The sequence below is a fragment of the Schistocerca cancellata genome, chromosome 3, assembly GCF_023864275.1.
Source record: "Schistocerca cancellata isolate TAMUIC-IGC-003103 chromosome 3, iqSchCanc2.1, whole genome shotgun sequence".
In the NCBI taxonomy this organism is placed as follows: domain Eukaryota; kingdom Metazoa; phylum Arthropoda; class Insecta; order Orthoptera; family Acrididae; genus Schistocerca; species Schistocerca cancellata.
The window spans coordinates 856,484,330-856,501,421 of NC_064628.1; the positions used below are offsets into that span (position 1 = coordinate 856,484,330).

Consider the following 17,092-nt stretch of genomic DNA (forward strand, 5'->3'; position numbering starts at 1 on the left):
TTCTAAGACCCACTGTATCTCTGGTTTGTCTGCTACCACACTCAAAACATTCACACCTGACCACGTACTTTAAGGAGAGGTGGGAAAATGTAAATAGGGACACAGGACGTGCATATTGTAATGAGAATAAAAGACTTTGATCTATAATTGTTTCTACATGCATGTAATTTGGGGCTGAGATTATTTCACTGTTCATTAATTATGTAAAGTAACTGAATTTACGCTGATACTGTCTATCAGCTGATAGCAACATAACACTCATTTTAACAATGTAACGAAACCTGTTGTGACGTTACAACCTGAAGATGGAATTTGTATCCTGAAAGCTGGGTCGTGTCAATTATTTCATCGAAATAAAGGATTCATCAAGAGCAAATGGAGCGGATTTATTAATCATGGAATTAGCCACAGGTGTGAATGTCACGCAAAGAGTATATTATGTTTGTATGTTACGCCTGTACTCCTCATAACGGAATTCCAATACCTTGCAGTGCTAGATTCAAGCTGCCTCCAAACAGTGGTGTTAACCACCTCCGAAACTGGACTATACAGAGATCGATAAGCCCATACACAACTCAGAACAATAACAAAACCCACAAAAGTTTTTGGTAGTCGTGTCATCGGCTCACGTAGGTGTGATAAGCTCACTGGTTAAAAAAGTTGTCACCCCTGTGCGCACGCGCAGTAGGATCCTTAACTCTTTACAGATGGCGCAGCGATCGAGTCATGCGCTGAACTGTGCGCTAACTACCTCAGCGTGAGCTCAGTGAAATAACATCCAGTGGGACATTTATGTTTCTAGCGGACATTGGACATAAATGTGAATGAAAGTAAGGACGTTACCGAGTGGCAGAAAAGGGCACTCGTGTTCCGCTGCGAACTGTTGACGTGACTAGAGGGAGAAGTTTAGCATATGTGGCGATGAAACACGACATAAGAACTGTGACCGAAAAAATATCTGGACTGGAGGGACCGGAGACGCGGATCACGGCTTGTGAATCAAAACCGCTTTTCAGTCCGACAGGAATCGCTGCAGTCAGATAATAAATGTCCACCTGTTAGCGAGAGAACATAGCAACGGGAATTGCATACAATGTATATTTGGAGTCGGTCACACAGCCACACAAAGACGACAGTACAAATGTTACGTATTTACAACAGAAAAAAGTTCAAAGGATTTGAGGAATATGTGACTGGTTTTATGAACACCGTCCCCACTACTCACTATATTACTTCTCGACTGACGTGCAACATCATCCGACTTGAATGCCACAGTATATGTGTGGGATAGGTTGGAACAGTGGTAGAGCATCTCTGCAGTTTATTGAAACTGCGTCCTCAGATCCACGGCGAGTGACTTAAGTCGGCTGTGACGGACCTGCACAAACTTGTGGACACGTATCCCAACCGAATAAAGGCGGTTATCAAGTCCAAGGGCGGAATTATACGGTATTCGATTATGTTTGTAATGATTTCTGCAGGGTGACCAGTATCTTGTCCGGTGAGCTTATCATCACAAATAATGTCTTCGTATTGTGTAATCTGCTGTGAATTTCCTACTTCACTGCAACAACTTAAAAAATGTTACGAGAAACAACGAACGCAGTAAAAAGCAAATCGAGGATACCACTGTAAACCGAGTAACGTAACCAGACACGGCCGACCAATTCGTCTACTGTAAGACAAGTCATTTGTGTACAGACGAAGACTGTAATATATTTTCGTTCAGCATCCTCAGATTTTGAGAAATATAACACTTCATGATGCAAAGTGGATTGAAAAACGACGGGATCAGTAGATAATTTGCAGCTGAGCATTTTTCATCGGCGTATATGGGTCTGCAAACGCGTATTTACCTAGATATCGAGGAAAGAAACTGTTACAACTGTCGTTTCTGTACCCGTAAGGTAAATGAGCCCCGATCTCTCCCAACTATGCGTTTTCGTGAAGTTCGCTGTCTATCTGTGTTTGATTTCCCCCTCTTGTCGCGGTTACATCGTAGTTCTTCTTCCCTCTACGTGTGGCAGCAGTAATGTGTATCGATATTTGCGCCATGTACCATCTTTGGTTTGGTGCATACAGTTTCCGGCAAGGGGGTCTCGAGGGAGTCGGTCGATTGTTGCGAACGAGGGAAGTTCTCCGCGTGTTGCAGTCGGCTGGGGCCGCTGGCAGCCCCTGTGCAGTGTTGGAGCGTGTGTGGAGCTGTGCGATCGCTACGAGCTTCGTGGTTCATCGACCTAGGACGTCAAAGTAGAGTAGTGGTCTCAACTACCTAAGCAACGTCTGCTCATGTTGTGGTGGTTCGCTTTAGTGGTTCGCTGAGTTTTTCCGGTGAGTAGCACTGAGTGGTTCTACTGCTGAGATTTAGCCACCATCTGGAGCAATGAACTATTTTGGTCGACTACGATATGAGTGCACCATGGAATTTTCTGTTTTGTGGCCGTTAGTGTTCTGGTTACCAGCCCTGGGCACTGACGTAAATTCAGGCAGTGTTCTTTTGAGCGAGTTAGCTATTACTGTGTTTCAAATTCAAGTGTTCCAACGGAATTTTCTGCCTAGTGGCCGTTAGGGTTCCGGTTACCTGCTTTGGCCACTAACGTAATTTCCGGCAGCGTTCTTTCCTCCCTATTGTCGCTGTTCAACATGGTGTGCAATTTTGACAGCTAATACATACTTCACGTTTGTAACATTGCCGGTTGGGGTTCTCATGTACTGATAGACGGGAAGCAAGTTGTGTCGGTCGGTCCGTGGCTGCACCCTAGCTGGGTTCCGACGGATCAAGTATAGGTGGGCTCACCACCTGCCTCACCTATGTGAACGAGGGCAGACAGACCTCCCTGGAGGGCTTCTGAGTGCCACCAGGTTTTAATTATCTCTTGTCAGCTATTTTAAATTTTGGGCTTATGGTTATTGTTTGTTTCTTAAAATTTTGCAAAATTAATTTTAAATGTACCTTTCAAGCTTAAACACTGCGGCCTTCTGCCTTTGAAGATTATGGTAATATATTTTGAAATTTTGAAGTTTGATTGTGGCCCTCAGCCACTGGTATTGCACCTTGCATATGCTGATTCTTTGAATTATTTTATTGCTACGTTAATCGGATTTTCTATCTTGTTGATTTTTAAGATCTCTTGTTGTTAAAAATGCTGGACTTCTGCCTTTAAAGGTCTATGGTAATATATTCTGAAATTTTGAAATTTAATTGTGGCCCACGGGCATTTGTATTTTATTGCTATCTTAATTGAATTTTTCATTTTTTAAGGTTTCTTGTTGGCCTTCTGCCTTTAAAGGTCTATGGTAATATATTCTAAAATTTTGGAAATTAATTGTTGCCCTCATCCATTTGTATAGCACTTTGCGTATGTTGTTTTTTAAATTATTTTATTGCTATCTTAATTGGATTTTTATCTTGTTAAGATTTATTGTTGGAGGCCTTCAGCCGTGAAAGAGTTGCTAAATGACAATAAATGACAATTAGAAGCAGAAACTGACCCCAACCCTTGGCCCTGTCCACAACCCTATTACCTGTTTTGCCCAGCGGGTTTAAGGGCGTATCAGTAAAGACTGTTCAGTATACACTGTGGTGACAAAAGTCACTGAAAACCTCCTAATATCGCGTCGGATATCCTCTTGCCCGGCGTAGTGCAGCATCTCGACGTGGCACACACTCAGCTACTCGCTGTTGGAAGACCTTTGCAAAAGTATTGACCCGCGCTGTTTCCATTGCCTTTGAAAACTGCGAAAATCTCTCCCGCTGCAGGATTTCGTGCACGAACTGACCTCTCGACTATGTCCCATAAATGATCGATGGGATTCACGTGGGGCGATATGGGTGGCCAAATCATTAGCTCGCATCGTCCAGAATGTTCTTGAAACCAATCGCGAACGATTTTGGCCTCGGAGGATAAGATTACTGGTAAACGTCGCATCGACAACGGGGTCATTACAGACACATTAGGGAAGGGTGGCGAAGGACATCGGCCATGCCGTTCCAAAGAAACCATCGCGGCATTTGCCTGAAGCGATTTAGTTTCTAAATGACTCTGAGCACTACGGGACTTAACATCTGTGGTCATCAGTCCCCTAGAACTTAGAACTACTTAAACCTAACTAACCTAAGGATATGACACACTTCCATGCCCGAGGCAGGATTCGAACCTGCGACCGTAGCGGTCACGCGGTCCCAGACTGAAGCGCCTAGAAGCGCGCGGCCACATCGGCCGGCGCGATTTAGGGAAATCACGGGAAACCTGAATCAGGATTGCCAGACGCGGGTATGAACCGTCATCCTCCCGAAAGCGAGTCCACTGTGTTAATCTTTGCGATTGTGAGCCTATGATATGGTGTACCATTATTTGGCAACATGTAGTTCATGAATTGCTGCAGACAGTCTACAAGTAGCCGAACGTAAGCATTTTCAGTCATTGATCGGTTCAGTTGGACAAGAGGACCCAGACACAGCCCATACCACTATGGAGCCATTGTCAGCTTCCAGAACGCCTTGCTGGCAACCTGGGTCCTTGATTTCGTGGGGTCTACCATCACCTCCTACTAGCTGAAATCGGGATTCATCTGATCAGACTACGATAGTCCAGTTGTCTTGGGTTCCACCGATATGGTCACGAGCCCAGGAGAGGCGCTCCAGGCGATGTCGCGCTGTTAGCACAGGTACTCGCGTCGGTCGTCTGCTGCCAAAGACCTTTAACGGCAAATTTCGCCGCACTGTGCTAACGGATACATTCGTCGTACGTCCACATTGACTTCCGTAGTTATTTCGTGCGGAGCTATTGGTCTGTTAACACTGAAAACCGTACTCAGACGCCACTACTCTAGTTCGTTAAGAGAATGCCATCGGAACTGCGTTTTACGTGGTGAGAAATAATGCCTGGAATTAGGTATTCTGACACATCCTTAACACTGTGGATCTCGGAATATGGAATTTCCAAACGATTTCCGAAACTGCGTCTACCATGCTTCCAGCTCCAACTTCCACCCCACGTTCACGCCGTGCGTCCGTAACCTCACTGCAGACCTTTGCACATGAATCACGTGAGTGCAGATGACAGCTCCACCAGCCCATCGCCCTTTTATACCGTGCCTTGTGTATGCGATGCTACTACCATCTGCATATCGCTGTCCGACAACTTTTGTCACCTCAGTGTATTACAAAAATGGGTATATGTGGGCATGTGTGTGGGTGTGTCTCCGTACGTATGTTCAATGTCTCTTCCTGAATCACAGGACCAATATCAACCATACTTGATACACATATCCGTTATTGTCAGGCAACAGTTGCTCTCGCAATAGCAGCCACCTACCTACTGCAGTTCAAGAGTTATGACTTCATAAACAATGAGATGTGTGAAAATGTCGCATCATTCACGGAGTATTAATACACTACTGACCATTAAAATTGGTACACTACTAAGATGACGTGCTATAGACGCGAAATTTAATCGACAGGAAGAAGAAGGTGTGATATGCAAATGATTAGCTTTTCAGAGCATTGACACAAGATTGGCACCGGTGGCGACACATACAACGTGCTGACATGAGGAAAGTTTCCAACCGATTTCTCATACATAAACAGCAGTTGACCGGAGTTGCCTGATGAAACGTTGTTGTGATGCCTCGTGTAAGGTGGAGAAATGCGTACCGTCAAGTTTCCGACTTTCATAAAGATCGGATTGTAGCCTATCGCGATTGCGGTTTATCGTATCGCGACATGGCTGCTCGAGTTGGTCGAGATCCAGTGACTGTTATCAGAATATGGAATCGGTGGGTGCAGGAGCTGTGCTTGATCCCAACGGCCTCGTATCACTAGCAGTTGAGATGACAGGCATCTTATCCGCATGGCTATAATGGATCGTGCAGCCACGTCTCGGTCCCTGAGTCAACAGATGGGGACGTTTGCAAGACAACAACCATCTGCACGAACAGCTCGACGACGTTTGCAGCCGCATGGACTATCAGCTCGGAGGCCATGGCTGCGGTTACCCTTGACGCTGCACCACAGACAGGAGCGCCTGTGATGGTGTACTCAACGACGAACCTGGGTGCACGAAAGGCAAAACGTCATTTTTTCGGATGAATCCAGGTTCTGTTTACAGCATCATGATGGTCGCATCCGTGTTCGGCGATATCACAGTGAACGCACATTGGATGCGTGTATTCGTCATCGGCAGACTGGCGTACCACCCGGCGTGATGGTATGGGGTGCCACTGGTTACACGTCTCGGTCGCCTCTTGTTCTCATTGACGGCACTTTCAACAGTGGACGTAACATTTCAGATGTGTTACGGCCCGTGGTTCTACCCTTCATTTGAACCCAGCGAGACCCAATATTTCAGCAGGATAATGCACGACCGCATGTTACAGGTCCTGTACATGCCTTTCTGGATACAGAAAATGTTCGACTGCTTCCCTGCCCAGCACATTCTCTAGTTCTCTCACCAATTGAAAACGTCTGGTCGATGGTGGCCGAGCAATTGTCTCGTCACAATACGCCAGTCACTACTTATGATGAACTGTGGTATCGTGTTGTAGGTGCATGAACAGCTGTACCTGTACACGCCATCCAAGCTCTGTTTGTCTCAGTGCCCAGGCATACCAAGGCCGTTGTTACGGCCAGAGGTGGTTGTTCTGGGTACTGATTTCTCAGGATCTATGCTCCCAAACTGTGTGAAAATGTAATCACATGTCAGTTCTAGCACAATATATTTGTCTAGTGAATATCCGTTTATCATCTGCATTTCTTCTTGGAGTAGCAATTGTAATGGCCAGTAGTGTACATTTATTCTTTACAACTAAGATACTCCTACAATCGAGTCGAGTCACGCTTTTGACAGCTTTTAAATACGAAGCGCAAACGGTTGTAGGGGAAACAATATCTTGGTATAGAGCTATGAAGTGACGTTGCCATAGAGACGCTTACAAAATCGTATTGTACACATGCGAAGCAGCTGTACGTACACATTTATACATTATGCGTATTTCTTTGTACGGCTGTATCATACTTTCAAGTGTTTTCACAAATACATGGAAATGAAAGTTTTTCGACATTACACTGCAAACACAGTTCACCATTTGTTTCCGTTTCTAACAGAAAACTGGTAAAACGGAAACACAGGCGATGCCGGGTTTATCAACTTACACAAATTCATTTGAAATACATATTCAAAATCCGTCTTTGGAACTACAAGAAGGTATATGTTGCGCAGGTCGCCACCGGTTTGGAGGGAATATGATCTATTAAGCAAAATGTCTATTATTTAGTAATTCCTGTGCCTGAAGTCTACTGTTTATGGTGAGACCGCTCTTGCAGCCAGTTTACCGTTCTTGCGCCAGGTGCTGGGCCAAGCTCGGTCCTCGCAGTAAGGGTTGCTTTAAGACGGACGCTTTGGCTAGCATTGCTCGCAACCCTCGACCAATTGAAGCGAAGGAAAAAGGCTCACTTGGGATCTCGGACTCGGACAGACAATTACCAGACCAGATGCGCTTCGCCTTCTCGACTGCAGGACGACGAGGACTAGTAGAAATCCCTTGGTAACGGAAGAAATATAGAATTTATGAAAGGAGAAAATATAAAAATGCAGTAAATGAAGCAGGCAAAAAGGAATACAAATGTCTCAAAAATGAGATCGACAGGAAGTGCAAAATGGCTAAGCAGGGATGGCTAGAGGACAAATGTAAGGATGTAGAGGCTTATCTCACTAGGGGTAAGATAGACACTGCCTACAGGAAAATTAAAGAGACCTTTGGAGAAAATAGAGCCACTTGTATGAATATAAAGAGCTCAGATGGAAACCCAGTTCTAAGCAAAGAAGGGAAAGCAGAAAGGTGGAAGGAGTATATAGAGGGTCTATACAAGGGTGATGTACTTGAGGACAATATTATGAAAATGGAAGAGAATGTAGATGAAGATGAAATGGGATATACGATACTGCGTGAAGAGTTTGACAGAGCACTGAAAGACCTGAGTCGAAACAAGGCCCCGGGAGTAGACAACATTCTATTAGAACTACTGACGTCCTTGGGAGAGCCAGTCCTGACAAAACTCTACCATCTGGTCAGCAAGATGAATGAGACAGGCGAAATACCCGCAGACTTCAAGAAGAGTATAATAATTCCAATCCCAAAGAAAGCAGGTGTTGACACATGTGAAAATTACCGAACCATCAATTTAATAAGTCACAGCTGCAAAATACTAACGCGAATTCTTTACAGACGAATGGAAAAACTGGTAGAAGCCGACCTCGCGGAAGATCAGTTTGGATTCCGTAGAAATGTTGGCACTCATGAGGCAATACTGACCTTACGACTTATCTTAGAATAAAGATTAAGGAAAGGCAAACCTACATTTCTAGCATTTGTAGACTTAGAGAAAGATTTTGACAATGTTGACTGGAATCCTCTCTTTCAAATTCTGAAGGTGGCAGGGGTAAAATACAGGGAGCGAAATGCTATTTACGATTTGTACAGAAACCAGATGGCAGTTATAAGAGTTGAGGGGCCTGAAAGGGAAGCAGTGGTTGGGAAGGGAGTGAGACAGGGTTGTAGCATCTCCCCGATGTTATTCAATCTGTATATTGAGCAAGCAGTAAAGGAAACAGGAGAAAAATTCGGAGTAGGTATTAAAATCCATGGAGAAGAAATAAAAACTTTGAGGTTCGCCGATGACATTGTAATTATGTCAGACGGCAAAGGACTTGGAAGAGCAGATGAACGGAATGGACAGTGTCTTGAAAAGAGGATATAAGATGAACATCAACAAAAGCAAAATGGAAATAATGGAATGTAGTCCAATTAAGTCGGATGATGCTGAGGGAACTAGACTAGGTAATGAGACACTTAAAGTACTAAAGGAGTTTTTCTATTTGGGGATCAAAATAACTGACGATGGACTAAGTAGAGAGGATATAAAATGTAGACTGGCAATGGCAAGGAAAGCGTTTCTGAAGAAGAGGAATTTGTTAACATCGAGTATAGATTTAAGTGTCAGGAAGTCGTTTCTGAAAGTATTTGTATGGAGTGTAGCCATGTATGGAAGTGAAACATGGGCGATAAATACGACGGCTATCCACAAAGTACATTACGTTTTCGTTTGTGTCCGTTAGGGGCGGGGCTAGCGTGGTCATCTTGGTTTCATGGCATTCCGCCGCTCAGTCGACATCCTGCCGTGCTAGTGAGAGGTTCGTGCTGTACTCTGTTGAGTTACTGTGACGGTTTGAAATGTCAGCGTTAAATGAAAATGCCGCGAAGTGTGAAGTCCGTGCTGTAATAAGGTTTCTGACTGCAAGAAACTGTGCACCGATAGAAATCTATCGGCAGTTTTGTAAAGTGTATGGGGGCAACATAATCACTAAAGTTGGAGTGCGTCAATGGGTCATAAAATTTAAAAATGGCCGAACTAACGTTCACGACGAAGACCGAAGTGGAAGACTCAGCATAGTGACTGCCGAATTTGTGGAAAAAGCCGATGCCGCGGTCCGTTAAATCCGTAATTTCACAATAACGGAACTCTCTATGAGTTTTCCACAAATTTCACAAAGTTTGTTGCACGAAATCATTACCGGAAAGCTTGGTTACAAGTTTTGTGCAAGATGGATACCAAAAATCTTGACAGAGATTCACAAAAATCAGCGAATGGCTGCAGCCTTAACGTTTTTGGACGCTTACGAGAAAGATGGCGACTCATTACTCGATTGCATCGTTGCTGGTGACGAAACATGGGTGAAGCATGTGAACTGCGAGACAAAATTGCAGTCAATGCAGTGGGGTCACATAACCCGCCACCAAAACCCAAGAAATGCATGCAGACAATGTCGGCAAGGAAGGTGATGGCGACTGTCTTTTGGGACAGAAAAGGTGTGATTTTTGTGGATTTCCTGGAAAGAGGCACTACAATAAACTCTCAAAGGTATTGCCAAACTCTGCACAACCTCAGAAGAGCAATACAAATGAAGCGCAGGGGAAAGATGGGCTCAAAGATCTTGCTGATTCACGACAACGCCCGGGCCCACACAGCAAATGCCACTCGTGAAGTCCTCGAATCTTTTAAGTGGGAGTTGTTTCCTCATCCGCCGTACAGTCCCGACCTGGCACCGAGCGACTTCCACTTATTCCCAGCAATGAAGAAGTGGTTGGCTATGCAGCGTTTTGATGACGACGCTCATCTTCAAGAAGACGAAGGAATTTCCAAGCTCGTCCTTCGCTACGATAAGTGCCTTAATTTAAATGGCAACTATGTAGAAAAGTAGTATTTAAGTGTGGCTTTCATCTGTATATAACAAAAAAATTTCAATACTTTATTTATTTTTAATTCCAAAACGTAATGTACTTTGTGGATAGTTCTCGTAGTTTGGACAAGAAGAGAATCGAAGCTTTCGAAATGTGGTGCTACCGAAGAATGCTGACGATTAGATGGGTAGATCACATAACTAATGAGGAGGTATTGAATAGAATTGGAGAGAAGAGGAGTTTGTGGCACAACTTGATAAGAAGAAGGGACCGGTTGGTAAGACATGTTCTGAGGCATCAAGGGATCACATATGTAGCATTGGAGGGCAGCGTGGAGGGTAAAAATCGTAGGGAGAGACCAAGAGATGAATACACTAACCAGATTCAGAAGGATGTAGGTTGCAGTAAGTACTGGGAGATGAAGAAGCTTGCACAGGATAGAGTAGCATGGAGAGCTGCATCAAACCAGTCTCAGGACTGAAGACCACAACAACAACAACAACATCTGTGTGCTATGTCAGTGTAGTGTTTGGTGCTGTTCCCCTGTACATCGACCGTCGATACTTTTATCCGCCGGTCGTACTTCGCCTTGTGTTGTTTTAATTGTCCCAGTGTATTGTTTTTTTGTGTGTGCTACTTTTTTACGGTTCTTATCTCCATTTTACAGTCGCCCCTTTTTGTCCATTGTCTTCCATAATGTTCCCCCTTTTTTATATCTATGTCCACCATATTTCCTCCTTTATGTTATTTTTAAATTCTTCTATTGTATGTTCTACGTCTTTCGGCTGAAGAGCAGCTCATGTGCTGCTGCCAGCCCGCCCCAATGGGGTATTTAAATACAATGAAAAAGAAGAAGAAGTGGCGCAATTGTTAGATTGGTTACTGCTGTTGTAATGGCAGGTTATCAAGATTTATGTGACTTTGAACGTGGTGTTATAGTCGGTGCACGAGCGATGGGGCACAGCATCTGCGAGATACCGATGTAGTGGGGATTTTCCCGTACGGTCATTCCACGAGTGTATTGTGAATATCGGAATCCAGTAAAACATCAAATCTCCGACGTCACTGCGGCTGGAAAAAGATGCTGCAAGAGAGGGGGCAACGCCGACTGAAGAGAATCGTTCCACGTGAAAGAAGTGCAACCCATCCGCAAATTGCTACAGATTTCAATGCTAGGTCATCAGTAAGTGTCAGCTTCCGAATCATTCAAAGAAACATAATCGATATGGGCTTTCTGAGCTGAAGTCCCATTCCTGTACTCTTGATGACTGCACAACACAAAGCTCTACGTCTCGCCTGGGCCAGTGAACCCCGACATTGGCCTGTTGATGACTGCAAACTTGTTGCCTGGTCGGACGAGTCTCGTTTCTAATTGTATCAAGCGGATGGACGTGTATGGGTATGGAGACAACATCATAAATCCATGGTACCTGCATGCCAGCAGGGGACTGTTCAAGCTGACAGAGTCCATTTAATAGTGTGGGAAGTGTGCAGTTGGAGTGATACGACTCTGACAGGTGACACGTATGTTAGCATCCTGTCTGATCCCCTGCATCCACTCATGTCCATAATGCATTCCGCATTCCGACAGACTAGGGCAATTCCAGCAGTACAAGGCGACACCCCACACGTCCAGAATTGCCTCAGAGTATCTCCAGAAACACTCTTTTGAGTTTAAACACTTTCGCTGGCCACCTAATTCCCTAGACATGAACATTATTGATCATACTTGGGATGCATTGCAACGTGCTGTTCAGGAGAGCTCTCCACCCTGTGGTACTCTTACGGATTTATGGATAGCCCTGCTCCCATGGTGTCATTTCTCTTCAGCAGTATTCCAGACATTAATCGACTCCATGCCACACTGTGTTGCGGAACTTATGCGTGTTTGCGGGGCCCTACACTATATTAGGCAAGTGTACCAGTTTCCTAGGCTGTTCAGTGTATTTTATGTCATCCATCTACTTGTATCAGTAGATGACATTGTAACCTCTCTTTGTTAACAGAATTTCAAATACTAGTTTTTCGGTATGATTCATGAAGATGTTGACTAGTGTCCCGGAAATAGATAAACTCATAGGTAAACATCTTTGACCGTAGTACTCCTAATTGAATTCAAAACAGTTTTGTTGTATTATTAACTGTAACAATGTTATTGTTTCATCCACATGTTCCTGAGGAAGCTGCTTGTGTTTCATCAGGTTTTCTTCAGTTAGTTTAAAGACCTTTTTAATCGAAGCAAAGCAACATTGTTGTACATGATTTCTTTATTATCTGTTGTATTCTTAGCTAAATAGCAATTTTTCTTGTCCTACAACTTTCAGATGTATAATACTGAATTAACAGAGATTGCATCTGCACTGTTAGTAGGTTTGTAGGAGGTACACAATCATTTACAATTCACCTCATGGGAATGGCGGTCTTGTGGATTCTGGGCTGGCATCTCATCTTGGGTGCCTTCAGGTTTTCTTGTACAAGTGTTGTTTCTCCCTATGTGAAAAGTATACACTATGTTCTCGAAAGTGTTTTTAACATGTGTTCAAAATGTATATGTTGGGATGGATTTTGAATTTTATACGTCATTTTCGGAGGTAGAGTCCATGGTAAATCAAAGTTACATGGTAAATATTATGTTTGTTTGGAGGTACATGTTTACAGTGCTCATAGAAATTTAAAGCCCCTCGCCACAATATCGTAACATTCTAAACCAAAACGTCTGTATGACGTCAGAATCCAAGAAATCAATGTAAGCTGACGATCTGAGGATACAAGGGCAGTCTCTATGGCCTGAGAATACAAGATTGTGATCCAATATGACGGTCTGCAGATACGAGGACAGTACGTATGATATTACAATCCAAGACGGCGACCCCAGATAGTGACCTGGAGATATGAGGACAGTCTACATAGACGCCATGTCACTTACATCTAAGATGGTGGACATATGGAAATGAGGACGACCTGATGGTTGTAGGATCCCTTAATCTAATCTGATTTTTTTTTTCTTTATTGAATTTCAATTCCCCCCGAAGGGGGCGGGCTGGCAGCAGCTTAGTATGCCGCTCTTCAGCCTACAGATTTTCTGACAAAGAGCAGGAGAACAAATAATAATAAAAAACAGGCGATAAAATCGGGGACTTAGAGAGTAACAAGGCGAAAAGAAAACGCGGAACTTAAAACAAACAACAGAGGGATGATGATGCGAATAAAAATACATACGGAGCAGACAGGGAAAACAATAGACAATTAAAAAACACGGCGACAGTCTGGATTCTGTTCGCAAAGGATATAAAATTCACACCCAGCGACAGCATGGTTTCTGTTCGCAACACGTGAAAGACAAACAACACTGAATAGTCACTGGAACACTGCACGAAAAAGTCGGCAAATGTGACACCACAGTCGAGAGCAGGTGGGGGGAAACTGGACAGAAGATGGGAAAACAAAAAAGGGGGGAAAGGAGAGTAAAAGCGAAGGGGGGGAACCGGGAAAGGAGCTGATGGAGGATGAGGACCCATAAGAGGGGTGGGGGGCAGACGCGACAGATAGGGGGGTAGGCAGAGGAGGGAATACAAAAGGACTGGGGGGGAGAAGGGAGGTAGGGAGAGGTGTAGTGGGGAGGAAACAGGATGGAAGGGGGGGGGGAAGAGGGAGCCCAGGGAAAGGACAGAGGAAAGGAGGGGGAGGGAGGATCAGAGTTGATAGGAAGGATAAATGGAGGGAGAGAGGGCATCATCCGGGAGGGGGAGTTGACGGAAGCCACCTTGGGAAAGGAGATGGAGGGTGTAGAGATGGAGGGTAGGGGGAACACAACGGTGAAGACGTGGCAGGGGGCGGGGATGGGAGAGGAGAGGAGCAACCAGGGGGTGAGGGGGTTCAAGACGGCGGGAGGTGTAGAGGATGTGGATATGTTCGAGGAAGAGGAGCAGATGGGGGAAAGGAATGAGATCATAGAGGATCTGCGTGGGGGACGGGAGGCGGATACGGAAGGCGAGGCGGAGTGCATGACGCTCAAGGATCTGGAGGGACTGATAGAATTTGGGGGAGGGGGTGGCAGATATCCAGGCAGGACTGGCATAACAGAGGATGGGACGGATTAAGGATTTGTAGGTGTGGAGGATGGTAGAGGGGTGCAACCCCAATCTGAAAATGGCCGGACATTCGATAAATCATCGGTTTTCCCCACTCTGATGATGGTACTGTTCACTCTTGCACATGATACGCTTGTACTATGCTTAAATAATTCCTCCCCCACTCCTATAAAATTGCAGTTCCGATAATTGTCAACCTTCGTTTGAATCTCAAGAGCTGACTTGTTCTACCTTTAAAACGGAATGTATCACATATTGTTGTCAAATACTTGTCATTATGCAAGGGGCGTTTGAAAAGTTCGTGCAAAGTCCGAGAGATGGCACCACCGGCGCGTATCGAGGTCATGTTTAGTTAGTAGCAAATGGTTCAAATGGCTCTGAGCACTATGGGACTTAACTTCTGAGATCATCAGTCCCCTAGAACTTAGAACTACTTAAACCTAACTAACCTAAGGACATCACACACATTCATGCCCCGGTCAGGATACGAATCTGCGATTGTAGCGGTCACGCGGTTCCAGACTGTAGCGCCTAGAACCGCCAGGCCACTCAGAGTAGCAGTTAGTAGCATCTTTGGAAAGAGCGCACACCAAGTTTCAGCCGTATTGGTCCACTTGTTTTTGTTTGGTATTAATGTGAATCAAGGAAGTCGAGTGATTTTCAAAACAAGGACAAAAAACAATTTCATGTGCTGATTAAACATTACTTTATGACATGCAAAACGCCTCAGGAGACCAAAGAGAAGCTTGATAAACATTACGATGACTCTGCACATTCGATTAGAACAGTTTATAAGTGGTTTCAAAATTTTCAGACTGCCCATATGGGCACAAGTGATGCTGAACGTTCTGGACGCCCTGTGGAAGTTACAACTCCAGAAATCATTGATAAAATCCAGGATATGGTGATGGATGACAGAAGAGATAAATTCTGCCGAAATTTTTACAAAGGTACAGACGGTGTTTAGAAAGGATAGATTGCATGCAACCGGTGGTGGAGTGTTCGTCGCTGTTAGTAGTAGTTTATCCCGTAGTGAAGTAGAAGTGGATAGTTCCTGTGAATTATTATAGGTGGAGGTTACACTCAACAACCGAGCTAGGTTAATAAATGGCTTCTTTTACCGACCTCCCGACTCAGCAGCATTAGTGGCAGAACAACTGAGAGAAAATATGGAATACATTTCACATAAATTTTCTCAGCATGTTATAGTCTTAGGTGGAGATTTCAATTTACCGGATATAGACTGGGACACTCAGATGTTTAGGACGGGTGGTAGGGACAGAGCATCGAGTGACATTATACTGAGTGCACTATCCGAAAATAACCTCGAGCAATTAAACAGTGAACCGACTCGTGGAGATAACATCTTGGACCTACTTATAACAAACAGACCCGAACTTTTCGACTCTGTATGTGCAGAACAGGGAATCAGTGATCATGGTGGTGGTGGTTAGTGTTTAACGTCCCGTCGACAACGAGGTCATTAGAGACGGAGCGCAAGCTCGGGTTAGGGAAGGATTGGGAAGGAAATCGGCCGTGCCCTTTCAAAGGAACCATCCCGGCATTTGCCTGAAACGATTTAGGGAAATCACGGAAAAACTAAATCAGGATGGCCGGAGACGGAATTGAACCGTCGTCCTCAGTGATCATAAGGCCGTTGCAACATCCCTGATTATGGAAGTTACTAGGAATATAAAAAAAGGGAGGAAGGTTTATCTGTTTAGCAAGAGTAATAGAAGGCAGATTTCAGACTACCTAACAGATCAAGGCGAAAATTTCTGTTCTGACACTGACAATGTTGAATGTTTATGGAAAAAGTTCAAGGCAATCGTAAAATGCGTTTTAGACAGGCACGTGCCGAGTAAAACTGTGAGGGACGGGAAAAACCCACCGTGGTACAACAACAAAGTTAGGAAACCACTGCGAAAGCAAAGAGAGCTTCACTCCAAGTTTAAACGCAGCCAAAACCTCTCAGACAAACAGAAGCTAAACGATGTCAAAGTTAGCGTAAGGAGGACTATGCGTGAAGCGTTCAGTGAATTCGAAAGTAAAATTCTATGTACCGACTTGACAGATAATCCTAGGAAGTTCTGGTCTTACGTTAAATCAGTAAGTGGCTCGAAACAGCATATCCAGACACTCCGGGAAACAGAGGATGACACGCGTTAAGCTGAAATACTAAACACCTTTTTCCAAAGCTGTTTCACAGAGGAAGACCGCACTGCAGTTCCTTCTCTAAATCCTCACACAAACGAAAAAATGGCTGACTTCGAAATAAGTGTCCAAGGAATAGAAAAGCAACTGGAATCACTCAACAGAGGAAATTCCACTGGACCTGACGGGATACCAATTCGATTCTACACAGAGTACGTGAAAGAACTTGCCTCCCTTCTAACAGCCGTGTACTGCAAGTCTCTAGAGGAACGGAGGGTTCCAAATGATTGGAAAAGAGCACAGGTAGTCCCAGTCTTCAAGAAGGGTCGTCGAGCAGATGCGCAAAACTATAGACCTATATCTCTGACGTCGATCTGTTGTAGAATTTTAGAACATGTTTTTTGCTCGAGTATCATGTCGTTTTTGGAAACCCAAAATCTACTATGTAGGAATCAACATGAATTCCGGAAACAGCGATCGTGTGAGATTCAACTCGCTTTATTTGTTCAAGAGACCCAGAAAATATTAGATACAGGCTCCCAGGTAGATGCTACTTTTCTTGACTTTCGGAAGGCGTTCGATACAGTTCCGCACTGTCGCCTGATAAA

The 17,092-nt window shown here is 44.4% G+C and overlaps 1 protein-coding gene across 1 annotated transcript in view; it reads left to right on the forward strand.

Moving 5' to 3' along the window:
* LOC126176611 (solute carrier family 22 member 5-like) overlaps positions 1 to 17,092 on the forward strand; it is a 96,392-nt gene that overhangs the window by 24,989 nt on the left and 54,311 nt on the right. The window contains exon 3 of the mRNA XM_049923771.1: positions 7,329 to 7,545. Coding sequence (XP_049779728.1) covers positions 7,329 to 7,545 — 217 coding nt within the window. The remainder of the gene's footprint in view (positions 1 to 7,328; positions 7,546 to 17,092) is intronic.